The sequence below is a fragment of the Quercus suber genome, unplaced genomic scaffold (genome assembly GCF_002906115.3).
Source record: "Quercus suber isolate HL8 unplaced genomic scaffold, Cork oak 2.0 scaffold_484, whole genome shotgun sequence".
NCBI lineage: Eukaryota > Viridiplantae > Streptophyta > Magnoliopsida > Fagales > Fagaceae > Quercus > Quercus suber.
Genome location: NW_027069934.1, coordinates 553,419 through 574,734, shown reverse-complemented (window position 1 = coordinate 574,734; position 21,316 = coordinate 553,419). Strand labels below are relative to the sequence as shown.

The 21,316-nt window shown below is 35.4% G+C and overlaps 1 protein-coding gene across 1 annotated transcript; it reads left to right on the top strand.

Annotated features, from left to right (window-relative positions):
• Window positions 1-6,518: 6,518 nt before the first annotated feature.
• LOC112005492 (uncharacterized) lies at window positions 6,519-7,412 on the top strand. Its single transcript, XM_024037747.1, has one exon. The coding sequence runs from the start codon at window positions 6,519-6,521 to the stop codon at window positions 7,410-7,412; it is 894 nt and encodes a 297-aa protein (XP_023893515.1).
• The last annotated feature ends 13,904 nt before the right edge of the window (window positions 7,413-21,316 follow it).

The window sequence follows — 21,316 nt, the reverse complement described above, 5'->3', positions numbered from 1 at the left end:
AAAGAATATCATGGGTATTTAATTAGGACTACACTTTTATTACCCTTAATAAGGTAAACAAGGGTTTCATATGAAATAAAATTTGGATTAAAATCTTTTTATTTTCTCAAACTTTGACTCCACCTTTGTTCACTTGGTGAACCACATTTAAATCTTTAATATCACTTAATGTGATATTTAAGATTGGAGTCATTTACTCGTATTTAAGTAGGTATCGGGGTATCCTTGAAATCATCTTTGAATTTAAACTTAATAAATTCAATATCCTTTGATTTCACTTTTATATTAGACATTAAGTCTAATAAACTACATACCTTCGAATTTACTTAAAACCTACATATACACTTTATATAGCTCTTTGACTAATTAGTCCTCTTTGGTCTATTATTTACAAAAGGTTAAACACCCCCACAGTTTAAAATGATAAGCATTTGGTCACTTTCTCATTTCATAACACATATGAAATACTTTTGAGATGAAACTCTATAATACATATAGCATACACTAAGCAAAGCTTCTTCCCATTGATCAGATAGGAACTTAGTTGATTGCACTCAAGTTTATGGCATCCACCATATCAAATAGAGTTCTTTGTTTTTTTTTACCAAACAATTTTATTAGGGTATATAAGAGACTGCACTTTGGTGTATTACGACATGTTCCTCACAAAGAATAATATATATTTAGAAATATTCATCATTTCTAGTTAATACACCATTCAATTCAAAGCATCATGCTTATATAAATTATATCATGCTTTGACATAAATTTCAAGAATTTGAAATTTAAAAGTCTCAATCTAGCATGCTACAAATAAAGAATCAACAATATAAGCACAACCAAAACATATTGATAAATAACACTTAGATAGTAGCATATCCATTGCCTACTAATATCTAATTCTTGGACAAGACCATTCTTAAACAACAAATTGGCTTTTCTTGATATTAGATACATGAAAATATAGCATTGGTCAAGAGAACTTCTTGCCAAAACTCAATTTCCCTTCAACAATGCATTTTCCATGAACTTTTGTCTTACTGTGAATGTCCACAAGCACCTCTAGTTCTATGGAAGACTCCTCATAAGTCTTGAATTGTGCCTTTTAATTGCACACATGCAATATTGCACCTAAATCAAAACACCAATTGGAAGAATTTGCAATTACAGCCATATGAAATATAGTGATCTTTATTGCATACATCACTCACCATAGCAATAATGTCCTTAATGACAATTGCTTCATTGGCATTTCCATCTTCATCCTTCTTATTCTTTAAGAACTTACATTTTCAAATGTAATGGTCTTTCTTTCCACAAAGGAAACATGACATTCTACTTGTCATTGTTGGGATCCTTGGAGTTGTTCTTCTAAAATGACTCACACTCTTATTCACATTCAAAAGTTTATTGTTCTTACTAGAACTTCCAATTTTAACATTATTCACATTCACTTTAGAATTGGTGTTAGACACACCTCTAACTAGACTTTCCTCTTCAATTCAGTGATGTGGTCTAAATTGATCTAAAATGAGATCTTTTGACATGTTTTCTTAATGTCTTCACATAGTTTAGAAAATCACATAGGAAAATATTCATATACTCTATCACTTTAAAAGTTTAAATTCCCATCCTTTAGATTTTTTACTTCACTTTATAACGTTTAAACATGATAAAATTTCATTCTTATATCTCAATTCAAATAAATTCGCAACACATGCAAATATTCTAACAAAGAAACTTATCGATCAATTTGAAATTCAAATTGCCCATGAACAAGAAATTCGTACCTTCAATGTTCAAACTATGAACATGGCTTTTGATGCATTCACAATGTGAAATAATCATCATGTTGTCTTGCCAACAAAGAAAGTTGTTTCTTTAAGCCTTATTCCATTGAATCTTCTTTATGATCGATTCATCATTTAAAGAACTCTTCAAATCCAAGCCAATTGCTCTCTTTATTGTGTAAAATTCGTTCCATCAAAGCGATCCAATTTTGCCAAACCATGGTTCAACATCTTCAAAGTTGTACTATCATTTACTCATTGCCGTATAGTCAAACATTGTCTAAGATTGTAGGAGATGTTACACAAAGTAATAATAGAAGAATAAGGATAACACAAAAGACAAACAGAAAGTAGATAACTTGGAGGCACTATATTGTTTTCCTTAGACAATATTTGCCCCTCACACTTTTGTTGCTAAAGGGTTATCGCAAATTTATTCCTAAAATACAACCAAAATGTTAAGTTCTACAAATAGCAATGCTAAGAATGACCACAGGATTTCTTGTATATTTTTTTTTTTTTTAAGTGAACATAAGCCTCTATTTATACCCATAGAGTTATGTTTCATGAAAAGGCACATACGAAGAGTTAGTTATTTTTCAAGTGAATATAAGCCTTTATTCATAAAAAGACACGTATGTTTCATGAAAAGGCACGTATGGAGAGTTCATTATTTTTTCATAAAACGGTTAACAAAGATTGAAACCTCTTCAACTTTTCTGAACAATCACTAGAAAATTATGCAGAAAATTCCAAAAAATTCCAAAAAATTCAGATTTTCGAATTTTCTATGTGAAAATTCTAGAAGTTGAATTTTCAGTTTATGAAACCATATTATCCAAATTCAATCATCATTATTACAACCTCGATGATCATGGAAATCTTAAAGCTCGACAATCATAGAAATCGAACAACTCCGATTAGGTACGAATTGATCTCGGCAATTTGTGACTCTTCATTTCTCTTGGCCTTGTGTTCTCAGCTCCGATTAGGTATTAATGGATCATGGAAGTCACAAACCCTAATTTCCTCTTTGATTTCTTTGTTTATTTGGCTTACCCACACTTTTTCATCGATTTTCCCATGATTTTCGTTTCACATTTCTAAGAAAACTGAGAAATGGAAGTCACTCTTTCTCTCATTCTCTCAGCAATGGTGTTCAAGGTTTCTCTCGTCGAGACCAAGCCAATCGATGGCCAAAAGCCTGGTAACTCTGGTCTCCGCAAGAAGGTTCAATTTCCCTTTCTTTCTATTCAATTCAATTTGATTTGATTCGATTCTTTCACTATTGTGCTTTAATGTTTGTTGCTTTTTATTCGATCTATTGTGTTTCACCGAATCAATTACTTTATTGAAATTAAACCATGCAAATTTGATCTTTATTTGATCGAATTGATCAATTTTGATGCAGAATCAGATTATTTGAAAATTTGTTGTTTTTTCATTCAGATTCTCATCGAATCAAATCTTAGTATAACTGCACTACTTGTTTGGATTAGTGAGGCTTGTGAAAATCAATTTGAATTCGCAACATTTTCGTATTCTGACAGTGTTGATGAATGACTATTGATTCTCTATTTCGCTTTGGATTCAAGAACTATTAGTTTATCAGTTGTTGAGTTACTACACGATTGTTGATATATGTGTTAATTTATATTGTTTGTTGTTTTATTGTGTGGAAAATGCTTGGGCACTCTCTTTTTCTTTGTTTGTAGTATTTGGATCTAATGCGTATTAGTTTAAGAATTAATTTGCTTCAGATCTTGCTTTTTAATTTTTAATTATCAGAGGTTTGGCTTTAAGGCTGTCGGCATTCTTTTGGAGTATCATGTTCTTTGTGCAAGGCATAGTTAAGTTGAAAATGTGTGTGAATATGAATTATGAAGGTTCAAATTAGTGGGATGATATTTGTTATGGAATATCATGATCCTTGCATTGTCGTATGTCCATTTGGGCAATTTTTTTGGGGTGTCATGGGGTGATGTTGAGCCTTCTTTGATTGATTTTTAGAGATTAGTACAGCAACAGCTGACACAATACCCTACATCAGAGGAGTTGAATATTGGAAAAATTAAGTTCAAAGAATTTGATTTGGGAGGTCATCAAATCGCTCGCAGAGTCTGGAAGGACTACTATGTCAAGGTAAGCCATTTACAAAAAGCCAAGCCAAGCTAATTTTGTAGCTATGTATTGTGTTATCTGTGCAAAGTTTTCTTGTAGCGTCTCTTTCATCCAGATCCACATTCTATCCCCAGGTGTTTGAAAGTTCAAAATGTGTGTAAAACACCCTTGAACGTTTAGACCCCAAATTACAAAATATCAATTCAAGCTTATTTTCAAACAATTAAAGTGCGGAACATGAATATAAGCCAAACACAGAATTGATAAAAAATCTAAGCCAAATATAATCACATCCACAACATAAAATAATTGGCAAAGATAAAGGAAGAAAGATGCAAACACAAGGACAATACTTGATGTGTTATCGAAGAGGAAACCGAAGCCCTTGGCGTAAAACCTCACCGCCGCCCTCCAAGCAGTCAATAATCCACTAGAAAATGTAGTTGGGATACATGAATAACAATAAACCCTCCAAGCCTAATCTACCCAGGTACCTAAGCCTCCAAGCTTCTTGCTCCAACGAGGTTGCGTCGAACCTTTTTCTTTTCTAGCTTACCTAATTCCGCTATAATTCATAGCATCAACCAATAACCATTGGTCCCTTCCAAACTACTTCCCTTAGCACCAAATGAACCTTCTCATAGACGTGGGTGTGATAAGAAAATGATTTGGTCAAGAACCTCTCAAGGATGTATCAATGGAGAGGAGAAGAGTAAAGGAATTTAAAGAGTCTCTTAGTAAAGATTGGGGATGAGGCAATCTTGTTTTTATTTAAGGTTTCTCTCACAAAATTCTCTCTAGACGCTCTCTATATTTCGTGGGTATAAGGGTCTATATATAGTGGTGTGTGTTTGGAATACAAAGAGTCAGTTTTTGCCAAACAAGGCTGGTTGGCGGCTTAGCCTCGCAACTGTTTCAAGTCGCGAGTTCAAGTCGTGAGATAACGGCCTGGCCAGCCTAGGACTTTTGTCCTGTAGTGCGACAACTGGCGTGACCCTTCACCTCCATGCATGCTTCTCACGTGCACAGCATTTGGCGGCTTGCAAATCGCAAGTCAGTCGCAAGTCCTAGCTGCGAGTCTCTGCTTCTTTGCACAAAGATGAGCAATTCTTCATACTCTCTTCACACACTACCCTTACATGAATCCCACCTAAATACAGGGTTACTAAGTGATAAATTATAAGCAAATTGGCATGAAATAAAGCCAACAAGATGGTTGATAAATTTCAACCTTACAATCTTCCCCTTTGGCTATTCCATGACAAAACCCTATAACAAACTCTAGACTTTGATGGTGTAAAAAAAATCCAAGTCCGTGTCATGTCTCGTCCATAAGTGTCGTCCAAAGAGAAGGTACCCCTTGCTTGTCCATGGCGACCTCGTTTGTCCGTCCTTGAAGGAGGAATGAGGTTGGTGTGTCTTGAGCACTTCGAGCCTTAAACGTGCGTATTTTCGCCAGGTGTGAGAATAGACGAACCATTGTAAGCCAAGTCCAACCGTTGTGAAAGGCATACCCATAATGTAACTTCCATGGCGGTTATGGAAGTTATCTCCGAACCTTTCCATGGCGGTTATGGAAGTTATCAAATAAGTAACCGCTACCCACATGCTATATAAACGATCGCCAACAAGATGGTAGGTCATTGAGATTTTTCCAACCTTTTTGAAATTACAGAGACTAACTTTGCCATCGGAGGATTCTTGGCCGGCTTCCACCGGTCTCCTTTGATTCTGTGTTTATTTTCTTAGGACTTACCACAAAATCATCAACATCCGAGACTTTCAGCCTACTGGTATAACAGAATTCATCAGTTGGCACTGTCTGTGGGAAATAAATTTGTCATTCTTGAACTTAATTTGTTGAGTTCTGCAATTTCTTTCTCTGACAAATGGTTGAAATGGTTCGAACAAGATCAAGGGCCACTAGTCCAGGCCCTCAACAGAACAGGGATGCCTAAAGCAACCCTCATCGTGACCGTCAATCGGCACCCACCATGCAGAGTTAACCCGCCAAAATCAGGAGTTGGTGAGATAACTTAATTTAAGGAGGCAGCATCACGAATGGGACACTAAAGGATAGGCCTAGAGTTAAGAAGATGGAAGGAATGTTGAACCTGAAAGCCAGTCAAGGGGTACCGCTCCACGGAGGGTACCTCATTTGGAGAGGGAAATGGACCAAATGAGAAGAGTTATGGATGAGATGAGGGAGACTATGAGGAGAACGAACCTTGTAGAAGATTTGGTTCACATGACTGATTCCCCCTTCGTGGCTTCCATCAATGCTCACCCTTTACCACCCAAGTTCAAGATGCCTTCGTTAGATTCATATGATGGGACGCGGGATCCTTTTGATCATATTGCCACCTTCAAAACTACCATGCACCTTCAAGGGGCTCCAAATGAAATAATGTGCAGAGCTTTCCCTACTACCCTCAAAGGACCTGTACGAGTGTAGTTTAACAAAATACCTCCTAACACAGTGATATCCTTCGAGGAGGTAAGCAAGTTGTTCATTAAAAATTTATCGGAGGGCAAAGGCACAAGCGTTCCTCGTCCAGCTTGTTGACTATAGAGGAAGGAGAGAATGAAAGCCTGCGTTCCTTCATCATGCGCTTCAACGAGGAGGCCTTGACCGTAGACGAGGTAGATGACAAGCTCCTGTTAGTAGCTTTCCATAACGGGGTTAACTCTGACTTGTTCATACACAAACTTTATGAGAAAGAACCTCAGTCCATGGCTGAACTCATCCACTCCGCCCAAAATTTCATGAACGCAGAAGACATAATCATAGCTAAGAAGAGGAAGAGAGTTGAAAGAATGGAAACAAACCCTGCTCGTCATTCTGAACAGGGTCCTCATCCAAGGAAGGGACGAATAGAAGAAAAAAAGGATCGAGATAATAAGAGGCCAGGTTCTTTAGCGCGGAATCAACAATATACCCCTTTGAATGTGCCACTTGAGCAAGTTCTTATGCAAATCAAGGACGATCCATCCTTGAAGCGGCCTAAGAAAATGAAGGGAGATCCCAACAAGCGCAATAGGAACAAGTACTGTCGCTTCCATAGAGACCACAGGCATGACACGGACGAGTGTTTTGATTTAAAGCAACATATTGAGAATCTCATAAGGCAAGGGAAGCTGAGAAATTTCCTGGGACGAGACCACAAGGATGAAAAATTGAAGGGTAAGGTAGAGGAATCATCACGACCGCCACTGGGCAAGATAAGAGTTATCATGGGAGGAAGTTTGGCAGGACAGTCATCCAAGTCAAAGAAGGCGTACTTGAAAGTAGTGCAGAGCGTCCAACTTTCTGAACAATCACCAGGAGCTAGGACCACGGACGAGCAAGCAATCACTTTCACGGATGAAGATGCCAAGGGAATTCACCACCCTCACGATAATGCTATTGTCATCACCCTAGTTATTGCTGACTACACAACTAGAAGGGTGTTGATAGACAATGGGAGCTCAGTGGACATTCTGTATTATCCTACTTTTTAGCAAATGAAGGTTGGACGAGACCAACTCCGTCCAGTTTACTCGCCTCTAGTGGGTTTTGCAGGAATGAAGGTACAACCTGCTGGCACAGTCACGCTGCCAGTGATAGTGGGGACATATCCGCAGCAGGTAACCAAAGATGTAAGCTTCCTTATGGTAAATTGCTCATCTTTTTATAATGCCATAATTGGAAGAACTACTCTGAATAGTTGGAAGGCAGTCATGTCCACTTACTACCTGTCAGTTAAATTCCCCACGGAGTATGGGGTAGGACAAGTACAAGGAGACCAATTGGCGGCAAGGGAGTGTTACTTGGCTATGCTTGCCATGGACGAGCAGCAACAGACGATGAGCATTGAGGAAAGGAGAATTGTAGCCGAACCCATTGAAATGTTAGAAGATGTCTCCTTAGATGATAGCAATCCTAAAAGATGTACTAGGATTGGCGCAGATCTAAAAGAAGAAGTTAAAAAGGACCTCATCCAGTTTCTAAGGAAAAACATTGATGTATTTGCCTGGAGTCATGAGGATATACTAGGTATAGACCCTAATGTCATCACTCACCGACTAAATGTGTGTCCTTCCTCCAAGCTAGTATGACAAAAGAGAAGAGTGTTTGCCCCTAAGAGAGATAATGCTATTAAAGACGAAGTTCAGAAGCTAATAGTGGCGAAGTTTATACGGGAAGTGTACTATACAGACTGGTTGGCCAATGTGGTAATGGTTAAAAAGGCGAACGGCAAGTGGCGGATATGGGTGGATTTTACCGACTTAAACAAGGCTTGCCCGAAAGATAGCTTTCCGTTACCATGCATTGATCAACTGGTGGATTTTACTGCAGGCCACAAATTACTTATTTTCATGGATGCTTTCTTAGGATACAACCAGATAAGGATGGACGAGGCTGACCAGGAGAAGACTTCTTTCGTTACTAGCCAAGGCTTATTCTGTTATAAAGTAATGCCCTTTGGCTTGAAAAATGCTGGGGCAACGTATCAGTGACTGGTTAATCACATGTTTCGTCCTCAGATCGGACGAAATGTAGAAGTCTATGTGGATGATATATTAGTGAAAAGCTTGGATGATGAACAACATCTGGACAACTTGCAGGAGACCTTCGACACACTCAAACGTTACAGTATGAAGTTAAACCCCAGCAAATGTGCCTTCAAGGTAGCCTCAGGAAAATTCCTTGGATTCATGGTTTCACATAGAGGAGTTGAGGTGAATCCGGAAAAGATTAAAGCGATTCTAGATATGAAGCCTCTGCGGAATGTCAAAGAAGTTCAGTCCCTTACCGGGCGAGTTGCTGCTCTCAATAGGTTTGTTTCTAAAGCTACTGACAAGTGCTTGCCATTTTTTAAGGTTCTTAAAAAGGCATTCGAGTGGACGGATGAGTGCCAAAGGGTAAAGAGTTGTTCTTATACCTGGCAGTGACCCCTCATGCCGTGAGTTCAACATTAATAAGGGAGTAAGGAAATGTACAAATGCCAGTCTACTATACCAGCAAAGCTTTGAAGGGAGCAGAAGGACGATATCCAATGATAGAAAAGTTAGCTTTCGCGCTAATAATAGCCTCCAGGAAACTAAGGCATTACTTCCAAGCTCATGTCATCAACGTTATGACGGATCATCCGCTCAAAAAGGCAATGAACAAGTTGGAAGCTGCAGACGATTGATTCAATGGGCTGTCGAGCTTAGTATGTTCAACATAAAGTACCAACCAAGGCATGCCATAAAAGCTCAGGCACTAGCAAACTTCATTGCAGAGTTTACCCCAACCCATGATGATATAAGAGAGATGGAAAATAAGAAATATATCATCCATATGGATGGTTCATCTACATAGTATGCAGGGGGGATAGGTGTGGTTCTACAATCTCCAGAAGGAGAAACTAAAACACAGGGTTCGCTTGCAGTACCAAGCTACTAATAATGAAGTCGAATATGAAGCTCTCCTCAAAGGTCTGGAATTGGCTAAGTCTGTGGAAGCGAAGTCCATAGTTGTTTTGGGAGATTCTCAGTTAGTCATAGGCCAAGTGAAAGGGATGTATGAGGCTAAGGAAGAACGAATGAAGAAGTACCTTAATAAGGTGATGAGCCTTATGAAAAAATTTGAGAAAGTTAACTTTGTTCAAATTTCGAGGGAAGAGAACATAGAAGCTGATGCCTTGGCGAAGGAAGCCTCAATGAATGAAGCTGTGGACAAGTTTGATGAAATTCAGTATATGCCAAGTATAGACATCCCATAAGTACAACAAGTGAAGAGCAGACGAAATTGGATGACTCCAATTATATCATACTTAAAAGACGGACAACTCCCAGAAGAGAAGGACGAAGCTAGAAAGTTAAAGGTAAGGTTGGCCAGGTACGTACTTATGGACAAGGTGTTGTATAAAAGAGGCTTTTCACAGCCTTATCTTAGGTTTTCGGCTCTCGACGAAGCAAACTACATATTGAGAGAAATCCATGAAGGAGCGTGTGGCAATCATTCGGGAGCCAGATCACTCGTTCACAAAGTCATCCGTGTATGATACTATTGGCCAAATATGCAAGCAGATGCCAAAGCTTATGTTAAGGTCTGCGATTAATGCCAACAATTTAGAAATATTCCCAGGCAACAATTAGAGTATCTAACTCTAATGACGGCCCTATGGCCCTTTGCGCAATGGGGACTAGGCATCTTGGGCCCTTTTCCACTAGGTGTAAGGCAAATGAAGTTCCTCGTAGTTGGTATTGATTATTTCACCAAGTGGATAGAGGCAGAACCTTTAGCTAATATCACACAACAAAATGTTAAGAACTTCGTATGGAATAAAATTGTGTGCAGGTTTGGAGTGCCTAGAGTGTTGATATCCGACAATGGATGACAATTTGACAATGCACTCTTCAAAGATTTTTGTATGCACTTCAGGATTCAGAATCACTACTCCTCCCCAGCCCAGTAAAATGCCCATATTTTGAAACTATTTCACAAAATGTTTATGTTTTTTAAACTCGACAAAATCGAGTTACAGGTGGAACCCGACATTAGCAATGTCGAGTTCTATACGTAATTTGCCACTTAATTTTTTTGGAAAATTTAAGTCGAACTCGTTATTGCTAAGTTTGAGTTCCACTTAAAAATATACACAGAACTTAATTTTTAGGATATCGAGTTTACACATAACTCAATTGCAAATGCCCATTTTCCCCCTATTCTTTATACCCCTCAAAGTCCATAATTTCAGGACAGTACAAATATACAATATCAATTGCCAGGGAATTATAAAATGAATTCTTCCTTTGAAGATGACTAGAGAAGGGACACCACCACGAACAAATAGGCTTGATGCATGCATCTTCAGTGAGTCCTTGTATTTTTATTAAAAAGTATTGATTAAAATTTAAACATTGGCTTTCATCGATTCGAATAAAAATTAACTACGCGGGGATGTTTTGAACAATAGCCTACTAAGATAAATTGAAAAGAAGAAGATTATAAATTTTTTAAATTTTAACCAAAACACTAGGGCATTGACTAGGTTTGTTTGGATACCGCTTATTCATAAAAACTAAAAGCTAAACACACTGTATTTTTTTTAGACTCAATTTTAATAAAGTTGAGTTATGTGTAAACTTGACATCCTAAAAAGTAAGTTCTATGTATATTTTTAAGTGGAACTCGAAATTAGCAATAACGAGTTCCACTTAAATTTTTCAAAAAAATTAAGTTGCAAATTATGTATAGAACTCGACATTGCTAATGTCGAGTTCCACCTGTAACTTGATTTTGTCAAGTTTAAAAAACATGAACATTTTGTGAAATAGTTTCAAAATATGGGCATTTTACAGCATAGTTTGTAAATTAATTGCAAATGCCCATTTTCCCCTAATTCTTTATACACCTCAATGTCCATAATTTCCGGTCAATACAAATATACAATATCAATTGCCTGGGAATTATAAACTGAATTCTTCCTTCGAAGATGACTAGGGATGGGACACCACCACGAACAAATAGGCTTGATGCATGCATCTTCAATGAGTCCTCGTATTTTTATCAAAAAGTATTGATTAAAATTCAAACATTGGCTTTCATCGATTCGAATAAAAATTAACCATGCGGGGATGTTTTGAACAGTAGATTACTAAAATATATTAAAAAGAAGAAGATTATAAAATTTTTAAATTTTAACCAAAACACTAGGGCAATGACTAGGTTTGTTTGGATACCGCTTATTCCTGAAAACTAAAAGCTAAAAACACTGTATTTTTTTTTAACTCAATTTTAATAAAATTGAGTTATGTGTAAACTTGATATCCTAAAAATTAAGTTCTATGTATTTTTTTTATGTGGAACTCAAAATTAGCAGTAACGAGTTCCACTTAAATTTTCCAAAAAAATTAAGTGGCAAAATATGTATAGAACTTGTCATTGCTATTGTCGAGTTCCACCTATAACTCGATTTTGTCGATTTTAAAAAATAAGAAAATTTTGTTAAATAGTTTCAAAATATGGGCATTTTACTTCATAGTTTGTAAATTAATTGCAAATGCTCATTTTCCCCTTATTTTATGTACACCTCAGAGTCCATAATTTCTAGTCAGTACAAATATACAATATCAAATGCCTAGGAATTATAAACTGAATTCTATCTTTGAAGATAACTAGAGAAGGGACACCACCACAAACAAATAGGCTTGATGCATGCATCTTCAGTGAGCCCTTGTTTTTTTATCAAAAAGTATTGATTAAAATTCATACATTGGCTTTCATCGATTTGAAGAAAAGTTAACCACGTGGGGATGTTTTGTACACAAGCAAATGAAAATAAATAGAAAATAAGAAGATTGTAAAATTTTTAAATTTTAACCACACTATGGCGTTTGTTAGGTTCTAAGGTCTTAGGATTTTATGTATTTAGAACTCTAATTTGTAATGTTGGCAAACCATGATCAAAACATTGTATTTAGTCTTATTTAGACTTGCTCAAAGTTGGTTTAATATTGTAAAGTTGGAATCGAGTGGCTGCAGAAGTACTTGGGACTTTCGGCCTGGCTCGATCGATCGAAGAATAGACTCGATCGATCGAAAATCGCACAGGTTGAATTTTCTGCAGAATTTCCAACTTAGCCCTACTTCATTAAATGTTTAGGGTTTTATGTTTTTACCCTAGGTATATAAACAAAACCCTAGCCACGTTTTTGAAGGTTGTCCATATTGTATTGTTGCTCATACATTGCTGTTTTGTGTGAATCTCGTGTGAGATCTTTGAGGAGCTTTCGTTTACACAAAACTTAGGGTTTTCATGGTGGAGATGATTTCAACATTTTGAAGATCATTACTGTTGCAACCATTGGAACTTAAAAGAAAAGCAAGCGGGGAGCTTGTAGCTGATTGAAGAATTCAAGAAAGAAGTAGTCCGTGGATTCGGAGCCTGAGCGTGGTCGTGTCAGGAAGTTCTACTGGTGGGTAGCATTAGGAAGTCGAGCGGGGAGCTTGTAGTCCTTTTGTACGAACTTCAATTCTTTCATAGTGAATTCAAGTTAGCCTTGAGGATCGGTGGGTCAAATCCTCCCTAGGTTTTTACCGAGTGGTTTCCTGGGTGATCATATCTTGTGTTATTTATTTTCCGCTGCTTTATATTCTTGATATGATTGTTTGGATTGTTTTAACCTAGAATTGCTTAATTTGACTAAGTAACAACTTGGCTAATTAATCTAGGCTACACAATCTGGTTGTTTAAGGGGTCTAAAACCGTTCAGCGTTAACTTGGTTTATTTGGATACCACTTGTTCTTGAAAACTAAAAACTGAACACACTGTATATTTTTTAAACTCAATTTTAACAAAATCAAGTCATTTGTAAACTCGATATACTAAAAATTGAGTTCTATGTATATTTTTAAATGGAACTTGAAATTAGCAATAACGAGTTCCACTTAAATTTTCCAAAACAATTAAGCGGCAAAATATGTATAGAACTCGACATTGCTAAGGTCGAGTTCCACCTGTAGCTCGATTTTGTTGTGTTTCAAAAACATTAAAATTTTGTTAAATAGTTATAAAATACGGGCATTTTACTGCATAGTTTGTAAATTAATAGCAAATGCCCATTTCCCCATATTCTATGTACACCTCAAAGTCCATAATTTCCAGTTAGTACAAATATACAATATCAAAATGCCTGCGAATTATAAACTGAATTCTACCTTTGAGGATGTAAGGTTGAATTTAATCAACCATTTAATTGGCTTTATTCCGTGACCAATTTGCTTGTAATTTAGCACTTAGAAACCCTGTATTTAGGTGGGAAAATTGTAAGGGTAGTGTGTGAGAAGATGTGAAGAAAAGCTCAAGAGTGTGCAAGAAAAACAGAGTCTCGCGGGTGGTTCGCGACTGGCAAGCCGCGAAAGGCAGGCACGTGAGAGGCACACTGGGAAGCTGAAGGGTCGCGCTAGCTGTCACGCTACAGGACAAAAGTTCTAGTCTGGCAAGGCCGTTACGTCGCGACTTGATTTCGCAACTTGGCCAAGCCGTGAGATCAAGTCGCCAACTTGCCCTGTTTGATAAAAACTGACGTTTTGCATTCCCTTCTTACCCTACTATATATACACCCTTATACCCATCATATTGAGAGAGCTTCAAGAGAGAATTTTGTGAGAGAAAACCTTAGAGAAAAACAAGATTGATTCATCCCCAATCTTCATCTAAAGAAACTCTACAAATTTCTCTACTCTCTTCCTCTCCATTGTCATACCCTTGAGAGGTCATTTACCAAACCCTTATCTCACCACACCCACGTCTGTGAGAAGGTCCATTTGGTGCTTAGGAAAGCAGTTTGGAAAGGAACCAATATACATTGGTTGATGCTATGGTCAAGTAGCGGAATCCGGCAAGCTAAAGAAGAAATAGGTTCGGCGTAACCTCGTTGGAGCAAGAAGCTTGGAGGGCTTAGGTACTTGGGTAGATTAGGCTTGGAGGGTCTTCTGCTGTTCATGTATCCCAACTATATTCTTTAGTGGATTTTATCACCGTCGAAAGTTGACCTTTTTTACTTGGAGTCGAAGTCTTTCCTTGTAGAAATCCTCTTGAGGAGTCCCAAACGTGATGGACAAGTCATACTCCTTATAAAGAAGATCTCCATCGATGCACGCAGCTTCTAGAACCCTAATTGCTCTAGGACTCTAATTACCCCTAGAATCTAGGAGGTGTGCCGCAAGTATTCCCATATAGGGATTCTGTCTGACACGTGGCCAACAAATCCGTCCTCACCGAGTCTTGCACCTAATGGGCCCATCCATCAACATTGCTTGGATCCGTCAGCTTATTTTCTCCTCTTCAGAAACCATGAGTATGGAATAGTTTTCTTATTATTGTTGACACTGGTAAAATTTAAAAAAAAAAAAAAAAAAAAGTTAAATTACTATTTTTGGCCAATGAATTATAGTGTAATGGTTAATTTTATTTATAAAATCTAGATTATTGATAGTTAATTATCAGAAGACTTCCATACTTATTAAAAAATGACTCAATATCACTCTTGCTCCACTTATCATTAAATTATTAGACTACTAAAATTTCATAAATCATGCTTCACTTAAACCTTTTGATTTCCGATAGGTAAAATGATAAGTAAATAAATTAGCAGCATGTGAAATCATTGTATTTGCAAAGTAGTTCTTTGAAAATTACAGTATTCTTAAAATTAAAACAGAATGATATTAATTTTGATGGAAATAAAATTGACACTGAATAGTTTTTTTAACAAAATCATAGAAGGTTCAATCCCCGCTTACACTAAAAACTTATTGATATCTTGGTCTGATAATAAAGAGTAATCATTAAAAGCAGACGCCACAGGTTGAAACATTCTTAAAAAAATAAAATAAAATAAAATAAAACTAGGTGGGAGTAGGGGTAGTGGGGTGGACTTAGCATGCCTATCAATTATCAAATAGAATGGTATTAGCTTCATTCAAAAAAGGAAAAAGAAGTTGTTACCGCTGATAATGTTTTTCTTTTGAGAAGGAAGATTGGTTAGAGTTAGTGGTAGGCTTGAGTTCTAAGATTTAAGAATTCTTGGAATTGGAGACCTTCATACTCATACTTATACCCATATCACTTCTAAACTTGAAACCACACCACTTTACTAGTTTACTACCATCACCATGGACACTTCATTACCTACCGGCAAAGAGTATTATGACTTCAAGTTCGAGGGTATGATATTGAGCTATATGGCACATTTTTTGAGACTCTCTTTATTTAGACTTTTACTTCAACAGAGTTTATATTTATATCTATATATTAATTTTTTTGAATTAGCAAATTTTGTAGCCAGATTCTGTCCTTTATATAATTATTTTTATAAACACTATATAAGAAGTAAATTCTAATTGGAATAATAATAATGAATTTAGAATATGACATTCTTTCGTATATTTAGTTGCTTTGATTACAATTGACACAAAAACTATAAATATATATATATTTGTGAATTCACTATAATTAATCTTAACCCTTTAAATTTCCTAATTCCTTTTAGTGACATGTAATATAAATTTTGTGTGTGTGTGGAATTAAAATTGTAGTATTTATTCTATGTAATTGGAAATATTACTAATAAAATAAATATGTTTATTTTGTTATATTAATTATTTTTAGCATAATGAAATTTTAATGTCATTCTTACTAAGATTTATATGAGAAATAGTTGATTTTTTTTCTTTTTTTTATGTGAGAAACAATTGACTTGAAATATGATATTCTTGCTCAAATTTAGTTGTTTTCGCAACAATTGAAGCAAATTTCAACTAAAAGAAAAAATAAATAAATTTAGTAACACACAATTAAGAATGTAAAAAAATAATTGAAGGATATTTGCATTTTTAAGTAGGCATGAAACATGCCTATCTATATTAACTATCATGCAATTTTTCAATTTGTAAACATATATATATATATATATATAGTATGATTAATCACTATACTATTCATAGTATTATTCTATTTTGTCCATAAAATAACTAAAGATTATAAATTTTTACAAGAAAAATGATTGAAATATATATATATATATATATTCAATAGTTAGGTGTGAGAATTTGAATCCTAAATATCTCCATTGACAGTTAAGCTACAAGATTTTAGTAAAAATTTATTAGAATATTGGAGGAAACTAATTAATAAAAAATTGCACTGCACATATCGTGTGGGAACTCGACTAGTTTCTTTAGTTCGACCCCACTTTCAAAACAATGTTTTGGCTTAACAAGTTTTGAAAGAATTGTTGGAAGAGAGAAACGCATATGGTATGAATGCATCATCTGTCATGATAATAAGTTCAATAATGAGAAAACAAGGTTGGCCCACATCAACAAGGAACATCATATATATGAGGGTGTATAATTTGATATCAAATTTGTCAAAATGTTTAGTTAGTTCCCTCAAGGAAGTGGATTTATTGGTAGAATGACTGTCAGACAATATTGGAGAGGCTATCAATCAGCTCAAGAACAAAGGTTAACGATGCCAGAATCATAGTGGCCGTATTGTAAAGATGAATATCAGCAACTTTTTACCATTCAAAATTCAGTCCAAGATAAGAAAGTAGAAGAAAATAACGTGTTTTATTGAAACTCATTACAAATTGTTGATAGATTGCCTTAAATTTCATCTTACAAATAATATGCCCACCTTAAAAAATAGGCTTAAAGAAAGTGTATTTTTGTTACAGTTTTAAGAAACCACACAATTGGAAAAAAAAAATTGAAAACGCTTTGAAAACAGCAAACAATTGGCGAATAGGAGTTATCCTATATTCTTTTATAAGAGAGAAAAAAAAAATGCCACAACAATTTCACTTTTCTAATGTAACTGGATTTAAGATAGAGAATTTATCTTTAATTTTGGATGACCAATATATAGTAGAGTTGCTTTTGGACTCTCCAATTATGGGAAAGTGCTTGGAAACAAGCTTGTCAAAGTTGAGATCTTAGATCGTGAAGGGTTGGTAAAATCGTATATCGTAAGATTTTATTTTTTTTAGGGAAAAAAAGAGCAAAAACACAGTAGCAGTGGTTTTATATGTTGAATAATCTTATAGAATATGAATTCATAAAAAAAGATTTGCATCAATATGATGCCATATTTATACCATGAATTGTCGCATGATCTTCGTGACTACAACTATACCTATACTTTATATTAATGAAACAAATATATTTAAATTCAACACAATGTATCCAAAACGTTCACCAAATGTTTAATTAGTCACTAAGTGTCAAAATAACTATCATCAACACAATTGAAAAATATTTTACAAGTCCTAAGTTTTGCGGCTATGGCTATACCTATACTTTACACTAATGAAACAAATTTATTTAAATTTTAACACAACATATCCAAAAGGTTTACCAAATGGTTATAATCTACTCTAATTCTAATATTATAACATATGCAGATGTTTTTAAAAATCTTGAGGATGTGGACAATAATTTGGATTGGAGTCTTCAAGTGAAAACCAAGTTGGCAGATCAACAGCTCTGGGACATTGTGGAAGGAAACGATAAGCTCCCAAAGCAGAAGATGATGGAGAAGCTTTTAAGGCTTGGTCCGAAAAGAATGCCATGGCTTTAGGAGTGATCCGATATTCCCGCAAAGGCCCCTTAAAGTGGGCGATTTGGAAGATTACTTCTGCCAAAATTGCTTGGGATACTTTGGCAGCAATATGCACACTCCCCAAAAGTAGTTTCATAGGTATCTCTAGATCTCTCTCTGAAATGCACATGCTCATATATATACAAGTGATTAACTTTATTCTAATGGTTAGCATTTTAACGTTTTCATATAAAAACGCATCACTGCTGAGTCTGCTGTTACCCTTGGCAATAAACAGTTAGCACACACCTAGGCCAAGGAGAGGCCTAAACCAACCAAAACAACTGTTGTTATTAGTTATTTAGTTATTACCAACTAATCAAACAATAAAACCTCAAATATATATACACACCAACCCAATTACAAGAACAACATTTTTTTTTCTTACCTACTTAAACTTTGAAATCAGTAGTACGTACTGGTTTTAATGACTTAATTAATTCTATTGGCATTTTTTCTTTTTATTTACTTAACTTATGAGTTATAAGTTTAATTTTTGGACATATATAATTGTACGACAATTTTTTCTTCATTTAAGATTTCAATTGTTTGTCCATATTTGATTGAGAATCAAATATTAAATTAACTATAGCTAATGATCAAAGGAATATTAACTAAATAGGTAAGATTTAATGTTACAATAAAATAGTATTGAAATTGTTGTACATGCATATCACTACTATTATTCGGCAAAAAAAAAAAAAAAAAAAAAAAGAAGCATATCAATACTATTTATAAGTTATGTAATTATGTATCGAATAAAGTTGTTTGAAAAATGTTAGGTTTTGAATTTGTAATGTTGGCAAACTATGACAAAAAATAAGTCTCATTGGTTTAGAATGGTCTACATTGAAGTCCAAGACAAAAACTCAAGTTCGGGATAAAAAAAATGAGTCACAATCTGTTTCGTTCGATTGATACTCGATTGGTACTTGATCGATCGAAAGTCACATATTAGCAAAAAATCAGCAAATGTAAAAAGCCCATAACTTGATTGTTTGAAGCCCAAATCGCAAGCCATTTTTTCCAGTATTTAAAGGAGATTATAAGCTAACCCAGGGGTTTTCAAAGTTTTTTAGAGAGATTAGAGTACATCTTATGCCTCTTTTGTAGATCTAGGGTTTTGTACTAAAAAACTCTCTTATGTCTTCTACCGGTGTTATTCCTTGGAGAATTTCAAGATCCGGTGTTGTAGAAGTTGCTGCCTTCTCTAGTCATCAAAGGTACTGATGATCTAAACCTTTAAGGGTGGTCTTAGAGTCACAAATAGGAGAGTTTGTGTGTGTGTGTGTGTGTGTGTTTTTTTTATTTATTTTTTATTTTTTTTTTATCACAAGTGTTGGTGCTTGTGTTGCAAAGGCCTAGGAAAGGAGTAGTTCGTGGAGTCAAAGCTATCATGGAGTCGTGGTAGTAAGTTTTCTACTCGAGATAGCAATAGAATTTTAGTGGTCTAAGTTCTATTGTACAAACTTCAACTCTTTAATAGTGGATTTGCTTTTTACCTTGAGGATAGCTAGGTTTAATCCTCCCCATGTTTTTTACCGGTTTGGTTTTCCTGGGTTATCATATCGTTTTGTTATCTATTTTTTCACTGCTTTACATGATATGACTTTATTGTTTTAACATAAATCTGAATAATAAACCTAAGTATTCACATGATTAATTAATTATGTTAAGCAATCTAGTTTATAGGGCTCTAAAAACTAACACAATTATATATATATATATATAAAGATGGGTTCAAGTTACACTTTGTGTAACTCTAAAAAGTTACACATTTTTTGAACAATTAGATTTAAGTAGATCCAACGATTAAAAAATGATCCTCATTATTATAAATATTTTTATTAGAATCTCATTAATTACCCTCATTTATTACATTCTAAACCTATCTCTAAACCCAACAAAATTTGATGTCTGACTCTCTCTCTCTCTCTCCGTTTGTCTCTTTCTCTCTGTTTGTCTCCATTTCTCTTTGAAATATTATGTTATGTTTGATTGCAATTTTTTCCTTTTGATGTGATTTCTTTTGGGACAGTATGTAATCTATGGATTCATTTGCCGAGTTCTGTTTTGGACACTAGAGGAAATTAAAGCAATTTAATGGGTCTGTGTCTTTGAGCAAAATTTAGATACCATGGGAAGTAAGGCACCAGGCTGGGGTGAGCAATGGAGCGTAGAAGGTTGTGGTGGCAATGATGATGATGACAAGCTCATGAACAAGGTAGGAAACAGCAGTGGCAGCAAGATGGGAGATGTGAAAGCAACAGCATCGGCAGGACTTGGCAAGGCCAAGGCAGCTGCATTAGTGAGCGCCCAAAAGGTTAAGAGTGGAACCTCGGTGGGAATCAAATGGGTCAAGAATCAGTACTAGAAAAAGCTCTCTAAATGAACAAAGATTTGCTCCTTTGATTGGATGAATGAAAATTTGTATTTTTTCCAAAAAAATAACCAAGAACATTTTACATGAAACTTTATAAATACAAGGTAGACAATGTGAACAACTCTCTTTGTTGGCTTGGTAGTCAGTTGCTCACTTTTCTTATCCCAAGCCCGACGGTGGACAATTTGATTTAGTTTTGCTGTTCCTCACCCTCTATAATATATTAATATTGTTGTGCTTTATGATGTACATTCTGAAGATTTTGTAAAATCCTTTTAGTGACATAATGCCATGGCAGTGCTAGCAAGCTCTACCATAGTAGCAANATTTACCCTAGAAAAAAATTAGTAACACCCTCATCCAAAATTAAGAATGCCCAAAAATTTATAAAAAAAAAGCCAAAAAAATTTTTTTTGAAATAAAATCTAAAAAAAAAAAATTGTAACAGAGCAAGCCTACAGGAAAAAAGGGCCCAATATCATCCCTAAACAGCATACTACAAACCCAATTTAACGGAAAAAAACTAGGTAGCAAACCCTGGTAGCAAACCCATGGATTCTAAAAACAAAATAATAAAAAACCAAAAACGCGATTAGAAGTCGTCAAAAAAAAAAAAAAAAAAAACCTCAAATCTCTAAAATTTTTACCTTTCTTTTTCTCATTCTTGCTCTGCTTTTTCTCTCAACTCATGCTCTTCGCCTCTCTCATTCTCTCTCCACTCCCACTGTCAGGGCCGGCCCTAGACCAAGCTCCCTCCGATCTCATCTTTTTTTTTTCTTTTTTTTTTTCGCTGCTGCTGAGTGCTGCATTTGGGTTTTGATTCTGCAGAAGCAGAACTGAAAAATGGCTGGTTTTGAGTTTGAGGTACTGCCTTCTCTGG